The 20,070-nt window shown below is 39.4% G+C and overlaps 1 protein-coding gene and 2 pseudogenes across 9 annotated transcripts in view; 2 read left to right on the forward strand and 1 right to left on the reverse strand.

Moving 5' to 3' along the window:
- The window catches only part of BCAS3 (BCAS3 microtubule associated cell migration factor), a 657,493-nt gene that overhangs the window by 102,413 nt on the left and 535,010 nt on the right, over window positions 1-20,070 (forward strand). For all 9 annotated transcript variants that reach the window (XM_053567923.1, XM_053567926.1, XM_053567929.1 and 6 more), the window contains exon 7: window positions 11,245-11,317. In XM_053567923.1, coding sequence (XP_053423898.1) covers window positions 11,245-11,317 — 73 coding nt within the window. The remainder of the gene's footprint in view (window positions 1-11,244; window positions 11,318-20,070) is intronic.
- LOC128569648 (eukaryotic translation initiation factor 1-like) lies at window positions 13,279-13,728 on the reverse strand (annotated as a pseudogene).
- The window catches only part of LOC128570167 (deoxyuridine 5'-triphosphate nucleotidohydrolase-like), a 41,682-nt pseudogene continuing 35,395 nt past the window's right edge, over window positions 13,784-20,070 (forward strand).

The following is a 20,070-nucleotide window of genomic DNA, read 5'->3' on the forward strand; positions in this document are numbered from 1 at the left end:
ATTGTAGATGGATGTATTCTTACATCTAGCAGGCTGCTGGATATTTCTGTCCAGAGAGTGGAAAGTGTAGCATTACTGAGGAAGGATCGTGCTTGTCATTCTCCAGCGTGGGCACAGAGTGAGTAATGTGGAGAGATGTTGGGGAGACATTGGCATCATGGTAAGAAGAGCAAGGCAGTAGTCAGGGATGTGAATGGTGGTCTTTTTTTTTTTTTAATCAAGAAAGTAGATGACTGATTTCACCTAGTAGAGTTGCCATAAGTAACAATAATTGCATAACATTTGAATTCTGAAATGTTGCAGCACTATGTTTAGCCCTTTGCGTATACTTTATTTTTAATACAACAGCCCTATATGGTATATTGTACTTATCTCCATTTTACAGATGAGACGATTAAAACACTAAGGGGTTAAATAAATTAGCCTTTATCAGTAATTTTGTTTATAACTTTCAGCAGAGGAGCTCATTTTTTCTCTTGACAGTATCTTTTCAGTGAATAAAGTAACTAACAGAGGAAAAAATTCTAGCCTAGCCTTTAGGTTCAGACATTGCATGTAGTACCACAACAATTTAGACATGTTGTTTAACCTGTCTTAAGACCAGTTTATTCCTTTGATTTTGTTGTTGTTGTTGTTGAAAGAAAAATCCTCACTCTGTCACCCAGGCCAGAGTGCCATGAGTTTGCACTTGCTCCCAGCAACCTCAAATTCCTGGGCTCAAGTGATCCTTCTGCCTCAGCCTCCCAAGTAGCTCGGAACACAGGGGTGAGCACGACTGCACACGGCTGATTTTTCTGTTTTTAGTAGACACAGGCTTTTTTTTTTTTTTTTTTTGTAGAGACAGAGTTTCACTTTATGGCCCTAGGTAGAGTGTCATGGCATCACACGGCTCACAGCAACCTCCAACTCCTGGGCTTAAGCGATTCTCTTGCCTCAGCCTCCCAAGTAGCTGGGACTACAGGCACCCGCCACAACACCCGGCTATTTTTTTGTTGCAGTCTGGCTGGGGCTGGGTTTGAACCCGCCACCCTCGGTATATGGGGCCAGCACCTTACCGACTGAGCCACAGGTGCCGCCCAGTAGACACAGGCTTTTGCTTGGCTCAGGCTGGTCTTGAACTCCTGACCTCGAGCTATTCTCCCAACTTGGGATCCCAGAGTGCCAGGTTTAAAGGTGTGAGCCACCATGCCCAGCCAACATCTTTGTAAAAGGTAGGACAAGTCTGATCTATGAAAGAGTAAAGGGGCTTGATCATCAAAGTGAAATAGAATGTGCTACTAAAGGTTAAAGAATACCTCATAGACTTCATGCTGAAAAAAATGTTTTTAATATGCATTAATAACATTTTTGAGGTCACTATGGGGGCTAAATATGTACACATATTTTCCATATTTGCGGCAAATGGCCAAGATGTTTTTGGTGATTACATTTGGGTAAAACAGTTGGAGGTGTTGAGATTCGTGTCCCGTTTCTCCTTCTTGTGTATGGCTGATGGCACTTAGAGTCTCTCCGTCTGTTTCCTTATTCGTCCCTTCTCATCTCATCTTCTACTTCATCTCTCCCTTGTCTCAAAAAATTGCTTATATTTTCTTATGTAGGTAAGAAATAAGTCAAGGGGTTATTCAGTACATAATAGAATTGTTCATAAAAATTTGGTAAAAATTTTGGTATGAAATTTTGTAGCACACAAAATCCCTGAAGAATCTAAAAATTCACACAAAATATATTGACAAGAGACTCAAGCTTTGTGGCTAAAGTTCAGATATACAAAATTTGTCTATATCTTGAAAAATTGTATCTATAAGTAAAACTCAACAATGACAACCTGATAGAATGAAATCTATCTTATAGAAAATAATTTCAGTAAAATAAAACAAGACTTGGAAAGGGCTTCACTGAGAAGATGAATTTAGTTGTTCAATGGAGTCCTTCAGGAAAATATTTTATCAGTGAAAAGTCATCAGTCTTAGATACTTTTGTGTAAAATCTTTATGTTCAAGATATCCCCTTAACATCAAAAGAGTAGAATGGGGATATTTCATTATCAGTTGGATTTTTATTTGCCTCTGGATCTGTTTTTGGACCCAGGTAGAAGCTATTGCTATTTGATGTCTTGAAATCTTTAAGGCAGATTTATGAGCTTAAACTCTTTGGTTTAAATGAGTGTACAATGGTGTGTATGGTGGAGATATAATTTAACATTTTCTGACAGGCAAACTGTTTTAAATTTTGTTGAGTGGGAGAGGAGTTAGTGACTTGGTGGACAAGCCCATTTTCATTATTTTAATTGTGCGATTTATTAGGATTTTAAGCTTTTTATAAATGTTTTAGTGTTATAGGACAGAATTAAAAGGATTTAGAATAAAAGGAGTTTAACAAAAGGACTTTGCAACAGGATTGCAATAGTTTTTATATTTGATGGATTTGGCTAGCCGCTTTTCATTTCAATCATCATGGTACATTCTGTTAAATGCTGTAGAACAGGTGTGTGTAACGTCATTCTCTCTATTGTACATGCAAATAAACACACAATTTTATATATAAAAAGTTAATCCGCTGCAATTTGTAGGATTACATTATGGGAGGGTGATGACTCCATTAGGCATCGTGGAGAGTACATGCTATTTATACTGCATGAAAAAAACAAGTTAATAGCTACCAATGTTCATGAGATTGGAGAATTTTTATACTAACACGTTGGAATGTTTGTTTAAGGTATCCACAATAGAAGTACATAAAGGAGAATTAAAATTTTGTTACATTATTTTTTGACTCTGAAAGTGGAACATTTTTTACTGTAGGGCATGCCTCAGTGGAATTTGGTGGTTTTGTTAATCTTTGTTTATTGTAGACTGGTCTTTTCTACTTGCAAGGATTTTCTAGTAGGTGCTTTGTGGGTTATGTTGTTCTCACTACTGGGCTTTTATTTTTTAGTTTTAAATTTAGTAACTGTCACGTGGCTGACATAATAGAGGAAAGCCTGCTGGATTGATATACCTTAGTAGGTTGGCGAAAACTAATGGAGTTCTTCAAGTTTAAGAAAAGCTAAACAATTACACCACTCTTGTCAGTGTTATTTGCATTTTAAAATGTGATGCTTCTTTCATCAAAGTATCACTGGTATGTATAATAGGGAACAAACTGTGAAGTTGTTGTGCAGAGCAGGATATAGAAGGAAAATGGGCATTGTTAAAAGTAACAGTGAAATATGTAGGAGTGAAGAATTGGTCCTGTATAGATGAAGTTCAGTTACAATGAATTTGGAGCATAAATACTATGGGCTCCGAACCCAGTTAATTTTTAACTCGTCTTTGGATCAGAAGTCATATTGTTGATTATGAAATTTGATTTATTTGTTTAACACAATCTATACTACGTTATGTTTGAAAAAACATATTCTTTTTTATTTTATTTTATTTTTTTTATTGTTGGGGATTCATTGAGGGTACAATAAGCCAGTTACACTGATTGCAATTGTTAGGTAAAGTCCCTCTTGCAATCATGTCCTGTGAATAAACATATTCTTGGTGCATTCTGAACGCAGTGTCACAGACTTGTTTAATAGATACAGAGTTTTTTTATTAATAAACATTGGTTGTGGGCTCGGCACCTGTAGTTCAGCAGTTAGGGCGCCAGCCACATACCACGGGGCTGGTGGGTTCGAATCCAGCTTGGGCTAACTATAACCACAAAATAGCTAGGCATTGTGGCGGGTGCCTGTAGTCCTAGCTACTTGGGAGGCTGAGGCAAGAGAATCGCGTAAGCCCAAGAGTTTGAGGTTGCTGTGAGCTGTGATGCCACAGCACTCTACTGAGGGCGACATAGTGAGACTTTGTCACACACACACAAAAAAGCAACCATTGGTTGTGTTTATTAATAAAACAGTGTGTTGTTCGGGCTGGAGTGCAGTGGCTAATCACAGATGTGATTGTAGGGTACCATAGTTTCACCCTCCTGGGCTCAAGCATCTGGTATTGATAACAGAGTCTGCTGTCTAAGAGATAGGACTTGTCTTAATTTTCATTCTTTTTTTTTTGAGGCAGAGTCTCACTATGTTGCTCTCGGTAGAATGTGGTAGCATCACAGCTCACAGCAACTTCCAACTCTTGGGCTTTAAGTGATTCTTGTACCTCAGCCTCTCAAGCAGCTGGGACTACAGGTGCCCGCCACAACACCTGGCTATTTCTTTGTTGCAGTTGTCATTGTTGTTTAGATGGTCCAGGCTGGGTTTGAACCCACCAGCCTGGATGTATGTGGCTGGTGCCCTACCCACTGAGCTATGGGTGCCGCCTTAATCTTCATTCTTAATTACTATAATCAGACATAAAAAGTATCCTATTGTGTCAAGTCACAACCTAAATGTATAGCCACTAACCTGTCTTCCTTTGGATTAAACTTCATTATTTTTGGAGGGCTACATTAATAAGGATTGTTAATATTATGGATGCTTTTTACCACCTAGCCTCAGAAGTGAAACCAAAAGAGTTCTGAAGTCCCCTGGCTACACCTTCAAATGTTTTCTGCTTCCTACATCCATGAAAAGTAAATCCCTATCCTGAAATTAGTGTACCTTTATTATGTACTTAGATCTAGTACTTAATGTAAACTAAATATCTATCTACCCATCTATCTTATTTATGTACATGCATACACATGTACTTTATATATTTATTTAGTAAATATATATATAAGAATATGTTTATTCAACATATATATAAAAGAATATGTTTATTCAAACATAACGTAGTATAGATTGTGTTAAACAAATAAATCAAATTTCATAATCAACAATATGACTTCTGATCCAAAGACGAGTTAAAAATTAACTGGGTTCGCAGCCCATGGTATTTTTCTTTTGAGACAGAGTCTCACTCTGTTGCCCAGCCTAGAGTGCTATGGTGTCAGGCTAGTTCACAGAAACCTCAAATTTCTGGGTTCAAGCGATCCTCCTGCCTCAGTCTCCTGAGTAGCTGGGACTACAGGCACCTAGCACAGTGCCCTGCTAATTTTTGTATTTTTAGAAGAGACAAGGTCTTACTCTTGACCAGGCTGGTCTCGAACTCCTGAGCTCAAGTGTTCCTCTTGCTTTGGCTTCCCAGAGTGCTGAGATTACAGCCATGAGCTACCCACCTGGCCTCTACTTTTGTTTGAATGAGTTCTATGGTTCAGATATTTGTCCCTTCCAAAACTCATGTTGAAATTTGATCTGCAGCATGGCCATATTGGGAGGTGGGGCCTGGTGGGAGGTGTTCCAGTCATAGAGATCCATCCCTTATGAATTGATTAATGCCTTCCTTTGGAGGTGAGTGTGTTCTTGTTCTTAGTTCCTGCAAGAGCTGATTGGTAATAGAGTCTGGCTCCCTCCCCTCCATGTGATATCTTTGCAGACACTGGCTCCATTTTTGATTTCTGCTGAGTTGAAGCAGCCTGAGACTCCCATGAGATGGAGATGCCTGATCTTGAACTTTACAGCCACCAGAAGCATGAGCTAAATAAAACCTCTTTTCTTTCTTTCTTTTTTTTTTTTTTTTAAGAGAGAGTCTTACTTTGTCGCCCTCAATAGAGTGCAGTGCTGTCATAGCTCACAGCAACCTCCAGCTCTTGGGCTTAGGCGATTCTCTTGCTTCAGCCTCCAGAGTCGCTGCAACTATGGGCACCTGCCAGAACGCCCGGCAATTTTTTGTTGTTGTTGTTGTTGCAGTTTGGCTGGGGCCGAGTTCGAGCTCACCACCCTTGGTATATGAGGATGGCGCCCTACCTACTGAGCCACAGGCACCGCCCAAAACCTCATTTCTTTACAATGTATCTGGTCTCAGGTATTCTCTTCTATAAACACTATATGCACTAAGACAATGACCTATTTTTTTTTTTTATTTGAGACAGAGTCTCACTTTGTCACCCTCAGTAGAGTGCAATGGCGTCACAGCTCACAGCAACCTCCAGCTCTTGGGCTAGGGCGATTCTCTTGCCTCAGTCTCCCAAGTTGCTGGGACTACAGGCGCCCACCACAACAACCGGCTATTTTTGTTGCAGTTGCCACTGCTGTTTTAGCTGGCCGGGGCTGGGTTCAAACCTGTCACCCTTGGCATATGGGGCTGGTGCCCTACCCACTGAGCCACAGGCACCACCTGACAATGACCTATTTCATGTAAGTGAAATCATGTAGTATTTGTATTTTTGTGAGTGACTTATTTCACTTATAATATTCTCAAGGTTCATTCACACTCCATGGGGCAGGATTTCTGTCTTTCTTTCTTTCTCTGGCATATGGGGCCGGCGCCCTACTCCTTTGAGCCACAGGTGCCATCCTCTTTCTTTCTTTTTTTATTGTGACAGTCTCACTTAGTTGTCCTGGATAGAGTACCATGGTGTCATAGCTCACAGCAACCTCGACTCTTAGGCTCAAAGGATCCTCTTGTCTCAATCTCCTGAGTAGTTGGGACTATAGGTGTAGTGGCAGCATGCCTGGTTAGTTTTTTCTATTTTTAATAGAGACAGGGTCTTGCTTTTGCTCAGGCTGGTCTTGAACTCCTGAGCTCAAGCAATCCACCTGCTTTGGCCTCCCAGAGTGCTAGGATTAAAGGCATGAGCCACTGTGCCTGCTGATTTCCTTCTTTTTTTAAGGCTGAGTAATATTTCATTCTGGGTAGATAGTACCTTTTCTTTATGTCTTCATCCCTTGGTAGACTTTTGGGTTGTTTCCACACCCGTTGATTATTGTAAATAATGCCGGAGTGAACATAGGTGTGCAAGTGCTTGCTACATTTTTTTTTTTTTACTTAATAAACTTTATTTTTTAGAGCAGTTTTAGACTGACAGCAAAATTAGGCAGAAAATACAGAACGTTCCTTTATTTACTTAAAAAAAAATTTTTTTTAGAGACAGAGTCTCACTTATCACCCTCGGTAGAGTGCGTGATGTCTCTATAACAACCTGAGCCCAGCTCACAACAACCTCCAACTCCTGGGCTTAGGCAAGGAAAGCCACAAAGCCACAAAGCCACAAAGCTTGGCTATTTTTTTGTTGCAGTTTGGCTGGGGCTGGGTTTGAACTCACCACCCTTGGTACATGGGGCTGGTGCCCTACCCACTGAACCACAGGTGTCGCCCCCCAGAGTGTTCCTTTATAACTTCCATCTCCACACAAGCACAACCTCTTCTCACTATCTACTTCATCTTCTTTTTTTTTTTTTTTTTTCTTTTTGAGACAGAGGCTCAAGTTGTTGCCCTGGTGGAGTGCTGTAGCATCACAGCTCACAGCAACCTCCAACTCCTGGGCTTAAGTGATTTTCTCGCCTTGGCCTCCCAAGTAGCTGGGACTACAGGGGCCCACCACAGTGCCTGGCTATTTTTTGGTTGTAGCCGTCATTGTTATTTGGCAGGCTCGGGCTGGATTCAAACTGCCAGCTCTGGTTTATGTGGCCAGCGCCTTAGCTGCTTGAGCTACAGGTGTCAGGCCTCACTATCTACTTCTTGCCCCACAGTGGAATGTTTGTTATAATCATTGATCTTACGCTGATACATCCTTAGGACCCAAATCCATACTTTAAATTAGGATTCACTCTTGGTGTACATTCTATAAATTTTCATAAATGTAATATTAATATGACGACATATGTCTGTCATTTTAATATCATACGAAGTAGTTTCATGTAAAAATTAAAAATCCTTACAGGTCCTCTGTGCTCTTTCCTATTCATGTTGTTCTCCCTGATAATCATATGTCTGATGGAAAAAGATCAGACCACTGATCTTTCTACTCTGCATAGTTTTGTCTTTCCCAGAAGATCATAAAGTTGGAAATGTACAGTATTGGCTTCTTTAGATGCATGAGCGACATGCATTTAAGTTTCCTCCATTTCTCGTTCATGGCTTGATAGCTCATTTCCTTTTAGTGCTGAATAATATTTTGTTGTATGGCTGTACCACAGTTCATCTATACATTCACTTGCTGAAGAACATCCTGATTTTGTTTTAAGTTTTGGCAATTATAAATAGAACAGTTGTAAATAAATATACACATGCAAGTTTTTGTGGACAAAAGTCTTCAGCTCCTTTGGGTAAATACCAAAGAGTGTGATTTCAGCGTCTTACCTTCAACGCTGAAAGAAACTGCCAAACTCTGTTCTAACATGACTGTACCTAGCATTTGGTATTCCCACCAGCAGCGTATGAGAGCCATGGCTGGCATCTTCTCCAGCATTCGGTGTTGTCAGTGTTCTGGATTAGGTCATTCTAATAGCTGTGCACTGCTATGTCACTGTTTTAATTTGTAATTCCATAATGACATATGATGTGGAGCATCTTTTTATAAGATCATTGCCATGTATATATCTTCTTTGGTGAGAGTGACTGTTCAGGTCTTCTGCCATTTTGTTTTTTTATTGGTGAGATTTAAGACTTCTTTGTAGACTATGTGTAGTGGCTCATGCCTGTTATCCTAGCTCTCTGGGAGGCCAAGGCAGATGGATTGCTTGAGCTCAGGAGTTAGAGACCAGCGTGAGCAAGAGTGAGACCCCATCTCTAGTAAAAATAGAAAAAAAACTAGCTAGGTATTGTGGTGAGCGCCTGTAGTCCCAGCTACTCGGGAAGCTGAAGCAAAAGAGTAATTTGAGCCCAAGAGTATGAGGTTGCTATGAGCTATGATGCCGTGGGACTCTACCCAGAGCTTTAGAGTGAGACTATACCTAAAAAACCCCCCAGACTTCTTTGTATATTTTGGCCAACAGTTTTTTTTCTTTTTTGAGACAGAGTCTCACTATGTGGTCCTTGGTAGAGTGCCGTGGTGTTACAGCTCACAGTAACCTCCCACTCTCGGGCTTAAGCGATTCTCTTACTTCAGCCTCCCAAGTAGCTGGGACTACAGGCATACAATACAATGCCAGCTGTTATTTTTTGTTGTTGTTGCAGTTGTTATTGTTGTTTAGCTGGCCCAGGCTGGGTTCGAACCTGCCTCCCTCGGTGTATGTGGCCGGCGCCCTAAGCACTGAGCTATGGGCACCAAGCCTGCCAACAGTTGTTTTATCAGACATGTCTTTTGCAAATAGTTTCTCCTAGTCTGTGTCTTCTCATTCTTTTGACATATGTAGCTTTTAAAATAGCAAAACTTAAAGTTATTTAGTACCAAGGAAAACCATTTTTAAAGTAGTCCTAGCAAGCAGTTTATTGTTTATTTCATCTTCCATTTTTAAAAACTATATTCTGAAATAATTAGAGATTTCCACGAAGTTACACGTCATAGCATCTGGCCCACCTTCAGCTTTTGTTATCTGCCTGCCAGATGACAGCAGTTCATAACACCTTTTTCATTTGGCTACAGCCATAAATCTTTACAATTCCTAATTAAAAAGCCAGAATACCTGGTTCTCTCTGTCAGTGCTTTCTCTCTTTCTCTCACTATATTGGCCCTTTTTCCATTGGAAAAAGTCAAATAAACTTTTTTGTTTTCTATCTTAAAAAACAAACACACGAACAAAAAATATAGCCATAGTATCAGAGGGTAGGAAAAATTTCTCCTAACCTCTCAGGGTCTCTGGCTGGGCCTCAGAATTAGAATTAAGCTGACATAAAACAGATTAATAGGAAAATTATACAAATTGTATTTAATAGAATTTTATATGTATATGTGTGTCCCTACAGAAAAATGAAAACTCAAAAGAAGTGACTAGGAATCAGTGTTTATTTACTAGGTTGAACAAAGAGTGGCGTTGATTCTATCAACCCATGAATAACAAATTGTGGTATGTGTGCACTATACAGGACTATTCAGCCACAAGAAAAGATGGAGACGTTATATTGTTTGTGTTTACCTGCATGGAGCTGAAGCGCATTCTTCTTAGTAAAGTGTCAAAACTGGGGAAAAATCCAGTGTATTCAATACTCATATGAAAACAATATATAAACAACTACCTGCCCACATGAAAGAAAAAACAGAAGTATAATCTCGAGAGGAGGAGGAGAAAAGAGGGAGGGAGAGGAAGGAAGTCGATTGGCAGTATCTCACCTGATGCGCACCATGTGAGAGTGTTCAGCACGCCCCGGGGGGAAGGGCTCAAGGACAACTTGAATGTGTTTACCTTGGAGAAGAAAACAGTGTAACCTAAACATTTGTACCTGCATTAATCTGAAATTTAAAAAAAGTGACATTTATGTAAAAGTGTCTAGGAAGATACGGGTTAATTTAACAGAGTTTGTACAGATTTCTCTCATCCTTCACTCTCCATCTCTGGTGATTAGAATGTTTCCTTCTTGATATTAGATGGTCATCTTTCACCTGGTTGTTTTCTTACCTGCTTTCTGGAATCAAAGGGTAGGTCAGAGTGCCCTTCTTGGATCTACTGTTTTTTAGGTGCCTTTAGTTCAAAATAATCAATAGGCCAATGCTATTTTGGGGTGGTTTTTCCTGAACTCCAGTACTACCATTATCAATATAATTTTAAGGAATATGTGTCATGTATTAGGTTGAGCATTTTCTCACATGGTGTAGAGCCATTCTGACTTGTTGCTGATACTATATTGATTTCATATTCTGTAATATTGTTGAGTTCATTTGGGGTTAATGGAAGAAGCAGCACTGTGTCATTGTGTTATTATTGATTTTAATGGGAATGCTCTAATTATTAGCTGTGTTTTCTGTAGATCTTTCATAGATAATCACTTTTGGGGTCAGAAAACATTTTTGTTGTTTTTGTTATTATGGTTAGATATGGAATCTAAATGGATGCTTTTTTTTTGTATCTGCAAAAATGTTAATATGATAAATTATAATGCTAGATTTTATAATGTTAAACTATTACTATTGGGTAAATCTAATTTGGTTATGAGATTTTATTTCTTTTCTAATGTATTGGCATTTAGTTTATTAATATTTTGTTTGGGATTTTTGTATTTATGTATCTCAATGAGAATGGCCTAAAATTTTATAAGTTTCCTGTCCTTAGTTTTGATATCAACATCATATTAGTGTCAGATAATTAGTTGGTTAGGTGTGGGGTGGTTTTCTGATCTTCTGGAGAACGTGTAGAAGATTGACATTGGTGCCAAATAAAAAAAAGTTAAAAAATAATGCTGGTTCAGTTTTTTAAATGTTTATTGTTTTATTTAGCTTTTCTATTTTTTGTTCAGTGTATAAATTTTGTCAATTTGCAACGAATACTTTTCTATTTTCTCAGTTGTAAATATTTCGAATAGGAAATACACAAGAATATTTCTCAAAGTTTACAATTTATTTTATGCTTCCTGTCAGGTGCTCAAAAATGTGATAACTTCACTGAAAAAAGACCCCTCCTTGGTGTTTGTAAGAGCATTGGATCGTCTGGGTAAGGAAATTTAAAAAAATTATTTGAATCACCTATTACAAAATTGTGTTATTCCAGAGGGAGAACTTTGATGTTATAAAAATCTTTGTAAACATAAAACTAAGCTCTCATAAGAGAGAAGAAAAAGGAAGTAAAACATATTTAGGGTTTTCACATTTAGTGACTCAGTTGCTAAACTTATTTTTCACATGCAAGGTGATAGCAGGAAACAAAAGTAAGCAGTATCCAATTAGAATATAATCTCATCGGTGAAAAAAATATTTTTTAGTTCATATGTTTCTAATATAGTCACTTTTATACAATGACCTTTTTATAGAAGTTTAGAAGTTACTATTGGGGATAATAATAACAACTTATTTTTATTCTGTAATACAAAATTATTATTATTATTAACAATAGCAATTGATATTTACTGATGCTGTAGCATGTGCCTGAACTGTTCTGTAAGTGTTCGCATGAGTTTTGTCTTTTATTCCTTACCATAATACTATGAAAAAATACCATTTTTATAACTATTTTATAGTGTAGAAATAATGAAGCACTGGGTGGCGCCTGTGGCTCAGTGAGTAGAGTGCCAGCCAAACTGCAACAAAATGATAGCTGGGTGTTGTGGCGGGCGCCTGCAGTCCCAGCTTCTCAGGAGGCTGAGGCAAGAGAATCGCCTAAGCTCAAGAGCAGGAGGTTGCTGTGAGCTGATGCCAGGGCACTCTACCGAGGGCGACAAAGTGAGACTCTGTCTCTGGAAAAAAAAAAAAAAAGAGAGAAATACTGAAGCATTAATTCACATAGTAGAACTAGTCATTCAAACTCAAGCATGCTTTTATTTCCATGCTAGTTGCATTTTTGACAGTGATAGGTCTGTGGACTAAGGTGATGAACTGTTACTAATCATAAATTTAGATGTTTTCTCTACTTTCTCCATATGTTAAATGGAAATAATACTGTGATATCATCAGTGACCTAGGTTTATACTGGCTTTGACTTCATTATAATGTAATGAAGTGGCCTTCTTTTTCTTTTTCAAGAAGGCCACTAATCTTTTCAGTTGGTATATTTCCTCAAATTGAACTCCTAGATGCAAGAACTGGGAAGTGACTATGGTTTTGTTAGTGAAGGAAGATGACCAAATGGATATTAGGTTGGCCACTAGCAGTCTTTGCTGCAGGCTTTCAGTTCATAGTATTCACTTAATTTTTTTTTGCAGTTTCCGGCCGGGGCTGGGTTTGAACCCGTCACCTCTGGCATATGGGCCCGGCACCCTACTCCTCTGAGCCACAGGTGCTGCCCAGTATTCACTTTATTTTTATTTATTTATTTATTTTTTGTTTCTGAAAAAAAGTTTTATTTAAATAAGGGTTTAAATACATTATACATAACATTAAAATTGAAGGGAAAAAACCCAAAAACCAGTCTTGTTTCTTCACATGGCATTGGGCAGCTGTTGCTAGTAAGTTGCAAGTTCTATAGTTAGCTACATAGCTGATACATCAGTTTTGAGATTTGTTCCCTTGCCAAAAGTTTAACTGATAGAAGGTTGGGCTCACATTCTGATGTTTGGACATCCCTTAGCTAAGATATGTCTGGTCAAAAAGACCTTGGTGGAAAGCCAGATGTCCTATCACCCTACTGGAGGGAAGGTGGCCTAAGTTCTGCCCACCTGGAGATACCAGGGGATCCTTCCTTTACGACAAAGACTCCCTCTAGAGGTACAACTGCATTGCTGTCTTACCCCATCCTCTCAGATTCACCAAGGGTTGTCCAGGTGGTGACATTCTCTTAGGGCTGGGGACTCTGCAGAGGGAGAGGCGAGGAGCTTCTGGCCAGGCATAGCCGTCTGTGATCTTAGAGCTCTGGGCTTGGCTGAAACACCTTGTTAATTGCTTTGTTTCAGGCTTGACACTGCCAGGTGCCTCCTGTTTGACCTCTGTTTAAATGAGGGACTTCAAGACTAGACAGCATGACTCTTTTCAGTTTATTGCATGAAGGAGTTACACTAGTCCAAGTTAAAAGCAGACCCCATATGGTTACATTATACAAGCTGTGAGGTTTTTAAACTTGTGACAAGGGACAGAGGGGAAATTCTACTCATTGCAAGGAAATCCTCACTTAAGCTTCAGTGAGCCATAAGCACTTAAAACCCATGAACCTTCAGCTGATCGTCCTTAGTCAGTCCAATCTCTACAAGGAACTGGCATATGTTCTTGCGCTGGTCTCCCTGTAGCTGAATTACTTCTCCATATTCTGGATGCTCAATTACAGTACCATTGCAGGCGAATTTCTTCTTAAACGCCTTCATTAATTTCTTTTTTTCATAATCATCAGTGATCCCTTGAACAGTAGTAAGGGTCTTCCTGCTGTTTACTTGCATCAGCAAAGGAGTCGAAAGAGTGGAGGTTCTGGATAGTGGACATACGATGCGATTCCTTTTCCTTGGTTGAAAAGGCTTGCTGAAGGCGATGGCGGGAGATGGCTGGTGGGGGAAACGAAGCGTCAGGAAGTGAGGGGATGACAGAGCGTCGGGAAGCGAGGGGGCAGACGGGGAGGCCGCTGAGTCCTCCCACGGCGGCTCAGCAACTGGGGCCCATAGTATTCACTTGAGATCACGGGGTTGGATAAGGAAAGAGTGTGTTAATGTATAACATAGGTCATAATCTTTTTTTTCTTAAACACCAGAGATTGATACCAACATAGAGTCTTGATTATTGTTTCTTAGGGGTATGGTTTGATTTCATAGGGTACAAGGCAGATTTCTTCATGTGTAAATTTTTGGTTAGAAATAGACATAAAATATTTGAGAATTTACTGTGTACTCAATACTTTGGCATATATAGGATAAGAGTAGAAAAATCATGAAAACGCAATTTTATTCTTCAAAGACTTGGTTGAATAGAAAAAGCACAAAACATGCAAAATAATTATTTAATATTAATGCGGAATAGGAATTCAGAGAAAGACGTGATCAGTGTGCACGGATTAATGAGAGAAAGCCTAACGGAGGAGCAGCAGCATAGGTTGGCTGTTAAGGAGTGAGAATTGTTGCGGTAGATGTAGAAGAGTTAAGCAGGACTTCCAATGTAGGTTGTAAAGCTGTAGTAGTAGAAGAGGAACTGTCATAAATACTTAGGAATTGTGGGCACTTGATGGGAGGCGTTCAAGACCAGCCTGGGCAACATAGTGGAACTCCGCTTCTATAAAAAATTTAAAAAAATTAGCCATGTGTGGTGGCATGAAGAGTGCATGTGGGAATACTTAAGGGAAGAGTCAGATCTTGATGTGCTCGCATTCCTAGTAATAATGATTTTGTAAGTTTACAACCAATATTTAATTATTAGTTGTAAGTCGATTAGAAATTAAATTAGGAATAGGGTGTAGAGTATGGACAGAAGTAGACAGTAATAGGGGATTGATTCAGACGAAATTTCCTCTCTTGGAGCGCAAGCATGAGACTCTGTCAGTTTAATATTCTGAAGCCTGGAGTGTTGAACATCTCCCCTTTTTTTCGCAGCTGCAAACTGCAGGCTTAGAGGCCGAGGAGAGTGCTTTTTGGGAGAAAAGAATGTGGAATCCTTAAACCTTGTTCTATACAGAAAAATTTGCTCCAGATCAGATGAGATGAAATATCTCTTTTCTTCTGTCACCTTAGTTTGTGTCTATTTGTCTAGACACAAGGCTGTCAGAATATTAAAACATCACATCTGTGATGTGTGACTGAGGGTCAGCTAGGGTTTTTTCCTTGAGTCAGCTCCTAATTGTCTACCATGTCAAGATTCTGTGTTTATATTAAGATCATAAATACCTTAAAGCAATAAAAAGTAGGGTGGCGCCTGTAGCTCCAGCAGCTAAAGTGCCAGCCGTATACATCAGAGCTGGTGGGTTTGAATCCAGTCTGAGCCTGCCAAACAATGACAACTACAACCAAAAAATAGCCAGGCTGTTGTGGTGGGCGCCTGTAGTCCCAGCTACTTGGGAGGCTGAGGCAAGAGAATCGCTTAAGTCCAGGAGTTTGAGGTTGCTGTGAGCTGTGATGTCACAGCACTCTACCCAGGGTGATAGCTTGAGGTTCTGTCTTGAAAAGAAAAAAAACAAACAAAAAACCCAATAAAAAGTAGCAAGTCAATCCATACAATTAATGCAATTAGTTGTAGAATTAGCCTAGTTAATAGAAATGCAAGCTCAGCAAGAACCATGACAGGATTGTTTGCCTTGCCTTCTTAAGATTTATGATTGTAACACTGATGTATGAAATAAATACCGAGTGAGCCTGATACTCAAGTGAGCCTGATACTCAAGGAGGCATACTGGAAGCCTCAAGAAGAAGGGTGTGCCGCCTTACAAATCCCCACTGCTCTTAAAACTATCTCTTTACTTTTGTCTATTAATTCTCTATAATTTTCCCAAAAATCCTATGTCGGTCACTCACACTGCCAGGCTACAAGGAAGTGGACTCACAGCGTGTCGGGGCTGGTTTCCCAACAGTGGCATGTGTCTGTAATCCTAGTTACTTGAAGGGCTGAGGTGGGTGAATTGCTTGAGCCCAGGAGTTCAAGGCTGCAGTAAGCCATGATCACCATTGCACTCCAGCCTGGATGACAGAGAAAGACGCTATCTAAAAAAAGGAAAAAAATGAAAAAAGAGTGAGGGCAGTTTGTTGCAACTTATTGCTAAGTCCATCTGCAAGTCAGGTGAAAATATTCACCCAAAGGCATGCAACTATCTGAAAAGTATTTATACTTGAGAAACTGTTCAACTTTGCGCAACAACTGTGGGAATCCGTGGCATGCATGCCTAGAGCTCTCCCATGCCATTTTACTCTTTTCCTCTTCCAGGCTTCTTTGGTGTAGAGGATCTTCCGGGGGAGGAAGGTTGTGAAAAATAGTAGTGCCTTACCTACTGTGCTTGGTGTTGTACATGCCTAGTAGCATTATCTGTGAAAGTTACTATCTAGGTGGCATGTGAATTTCAAGGACCAGTAGCTCCTTCAGCCTAAGTCAGGGGTGCCCAACCTTCTTTCTTTCCTGCTGTGTACATGGAGGAAATAAGAGTTGCCTTGGGCCACACGTTAAATACAAAACCACTAACAACAGCTGATGAGCATAAAAAAAAGGTCTGTGAATACTTTTTGCAATATCCAACACCACAGATAAGTAAAACAGTCCTCAAATCATCTGCTTGCAGACCACAGTTTGGGCACTCGTGGCCTAAGATAATGATTAACTGAGGTTTTGTGCATACGCACAGGAACCACAAAAGCATCCAGGGAAAAGAAAGATCCCGGATGATGTACAGATCCTTTGGCAAAGTACAACTTTTTTGACTTAGAACAGCGGTTCTCAACCTTCCTAATGCCGCGACCCTTTAATACAGTTCCTGTGGGTTGGGACCCACAGGTTGAGAACAGCTGACTTAGAATATTTGAGCAAATCCTTTGTTGAATCACTGGCTGACTACTAAGAGGCTTAGACTCTTAGGCTTAGACTACTAAGAGGGGCAATAACCTAAAAGTTAGGCTCTAAAATAAAGCAAGAATAAAGGAAATAATAAAACTAAGCATGGATGTGAATAACTAATATTATGAAGAAGACAGATTTCATAGGATCCAGAGTTATTCATATAAAGTGTCTATTTACAAATATAAAATTATGACACATACCAGGAAATAAGAAAGTGTGGCATACTGAACAAAAAGTAGGAAATAGAAATCATATCTGACTAGGTATATACCAGAAGATCAAAAATCATTTTACAACAAAGACATTTGCACCAGAATGTTCATTGCATCTCAGTTCATAATTGCCAAGTCATGGAAGCAGCCCAAGTGCCTATCGACCCATGAATGGATTAACAAATTGTGGTATATGTATACCATGGAATACTATGCAGCCATAAAAGATGAAGATTTTATATCTTTTACGTTTACCTGGATGGAGCTGGAACATATTCTTCTGAGTAAAGTATCTCAAGAATGGAAGAAAAAGTATCCAGTGTACTCAATACTATTATGAAATCAATATATAATCACTTATACATTCATAGGAATGATAAAACACAACTATAGTCCAGAAAGAAGGAGGGAAGAGGAGGGGGAGGGGAGGGGATGGGAGAGACTGGGAGGAGGGAGGGCATTTGGTGGGATTTCACCTAAGGTGCACACTGCAGGGGTACAAGCCAAACCTACTTTTTTTTTGAGACAATCTCACTATGTTGTTCTCCATAGAGTGATGTGACATCACAGCTCACAGCAACCTCAAACTCTTGGACTTTAGCGATTCTTTAGCCCCAGCCTCCCAAGTAGCTGGGACTACAAGTGCCTGCCATAACACTTGGTTATTTTTTGGTTGCAGTTGTCATTGTTGTTTAGCTGGCCCAGGCCAGGCTCCAAACCACCAGCCTCGGTGGCTGGTGCCCTACTTATTGAACTACGGGTGTCAAGCCCATGTCAAAACAATTAAGAGTAGAATATAAAATGTCTTAACACAACAAATAAGTGAGGTAAAGGTTATGCTAACCAGTTTGATCTAAGCATTCCAAATTAACACATTATACCGCATAAATGCATTATGACTTATAAAAAAATCATATCTGATTATACCCGGGTGTTAAATGTTGCAGACAAGAATTTTAAAACCAATATTATAAATATGTTCTAAGAACTCAATGGAATATGTTTAAAGAATTAAAGGAAAGGATGACAACAATAGCTGAACAAATACAGGATCTCTTTAAGGAGCTAGAAACTAATAAAAACCAAATGGAAATTCTATACTTGAAAAGATCTAAAAAGTTAAATAGTAAATTCACTAGAGGAACACAACACCAGGCTTATGCAGACATGTGAAAACCCCACAAAAAGGTGTGTTTGTGGAACACATCTATCTATATAGTTCTCTTGTTTTGCAATTTTAAGATTCTTCTTTCCTTTTTAATCTTGTTAACTGTAGAAGATTTGTTTTTATAGCATTTCTTTACCTTAATTTAGTTAAAGAGGAAAGGGTAGTTTGGTTTTACTTGGTGATGAAATCATTTACTGAAGGATCAATTTAATGGTTAGGGGATTACATTACTTAGGGTCTTCCAGAGAGATAGAACGTGCGTGTGTGTGTGTGTGTGTGTGTGTGTGTGTGTAAATTGGCAACTTCAAAATCTGCAGGGTAGAATGGCAGGCTGGAGACCCAGGGAAGAGTTGCAGTTCAGACTGAAGGGAGAATTTCCTCTTCCTCTGAAGCGGTTGGTCTTTTTTTCTATTAAGGATTTTAACTAGTTAGATGAGGCCCATTCACATTCTGAAGAAGAATCTGTTTTACTCAAAGCCTATTAATTGAAATTTTAGTCTTCTCTAAGAATATACCTTCACAGAATGATGTTTAAGTAAATACCTGGATCCTTTTTTCTAGCTGACACATAAAATTAATTATTAAGGCTGGGTGTGGTGGCTCACACCTGTTATCCTAGCACTCTGGGATGCGCAGGTGGGTGGATTGCTTGAGCTCAGGAGTTCAAGACAGCCTGAGCAAGAGTGAGATCCTGTCTCTACTAAAAATAGAAAAACTAGCCAGATGTGTGGCAGGCGCCTGTAGTTCTGGCTTCTCAGGAGGCTGAGGCAAGAGGGTTGCTTGAGCCCAAGAGTTTTAGGTTGCTGTGAGCTATGATGACACCACGGAACTCTACCCAAAGCAAGAACATGAGACTCTGTCTCCCAGGGGGGAAAAAAAAAAATTATCATAGGCATAATGAAGATCATTCTGATTAAGTTAGCAAGTTTTTCTTGACTTACAGAGATTTTCCCTTCTTCCCTCCTTCTGTCTTTACTCCTTAAAATTAATTTATTTCATAGTAGGGGAAATTTTCCTCGGAAGAGACTGTTATGTCTCTATCATTTACTGGGCTGTTTAAGAATGATTATTGATAAATAAATGTAAGGAAACTTTTGAATTAAGTTCACAAATCTTTCATGAACTGTATAGGAATGTATTTTGAGATTCCAGTCTCTCTTCTTGTCTATGTGCTCACCTTTTCTCTCTTTTGTTTTACCTTTCTAATTAATGCAAGAGGCCTGCTGGAAATAAGCATTTCCTTTTCCTTTATTCATTTGCTGATCTGATTACAATAAACTAAACTGTTGTGTATCTGTGTCTTTGTTAAAATGTTTATTCATATGCCCATTTATATGGGATTTTTTTCTTGTAAGTGTTAAATTGCAGTTGGTAAAGCGAATTTTCTTTCTAATTAGAGACAGTGATTTGTGTTTATGTGTGTATACTTTTAAGTTTTTGTCTAAATGTTTATAGTAGATGAGCAGAGTAATGTTGAAAAGATTAGACTCTTTAGTAACTAGTGTTGGGGAGGAAAAACCTTTTCTTTCCTTCTTAAATTCTTTGGTTAGGGAGCTCTGCAAATTAAACGTACAAAAGACACATTAGGAAGAGGATTAAAAAATCAGATTTAGGCTCGGCTCCTGTAGCTCAAGCTGCTAAGGCGCTAGCCACATATACCAGAGCTGGTGGCATCGAATCCAGCCGGGGCCTGCTAAACAACAATGACAACTGCAACCAAAAAATAGCCGGGCTTGTAGTCCTAGCTACTTGGCAGGCCGAGGCAAGAGAATTGCTTAAGCCCAAGAGTTGGAGGTTGCTGTGAGCTGTGAGGCCATGGCACTCTCTACCCAGGGCCACAGCTTGAGGCTCTGTCTCAAAAAAAAAAAATCAGATTTAGGGTGGCACCTGAGGCTCAACAGAGTAGAGCGCGGGCCCCATATA

The sequence above is a fragment of the Nycticebus coucang genome, chromosome 18 (assembly GCF_027406575.1).
Source record: "Nycticebus coucang isolate mNycCou1 chromosome 18, mNycCou1.pri, whole genome shotgun sequence".
NCBI classification, from domain to species: Eukaryota; Metazoa; Chordata; class Mammalia; order Primates; family Lorisidae; genus Nycticebus; species Nycticebus coucang.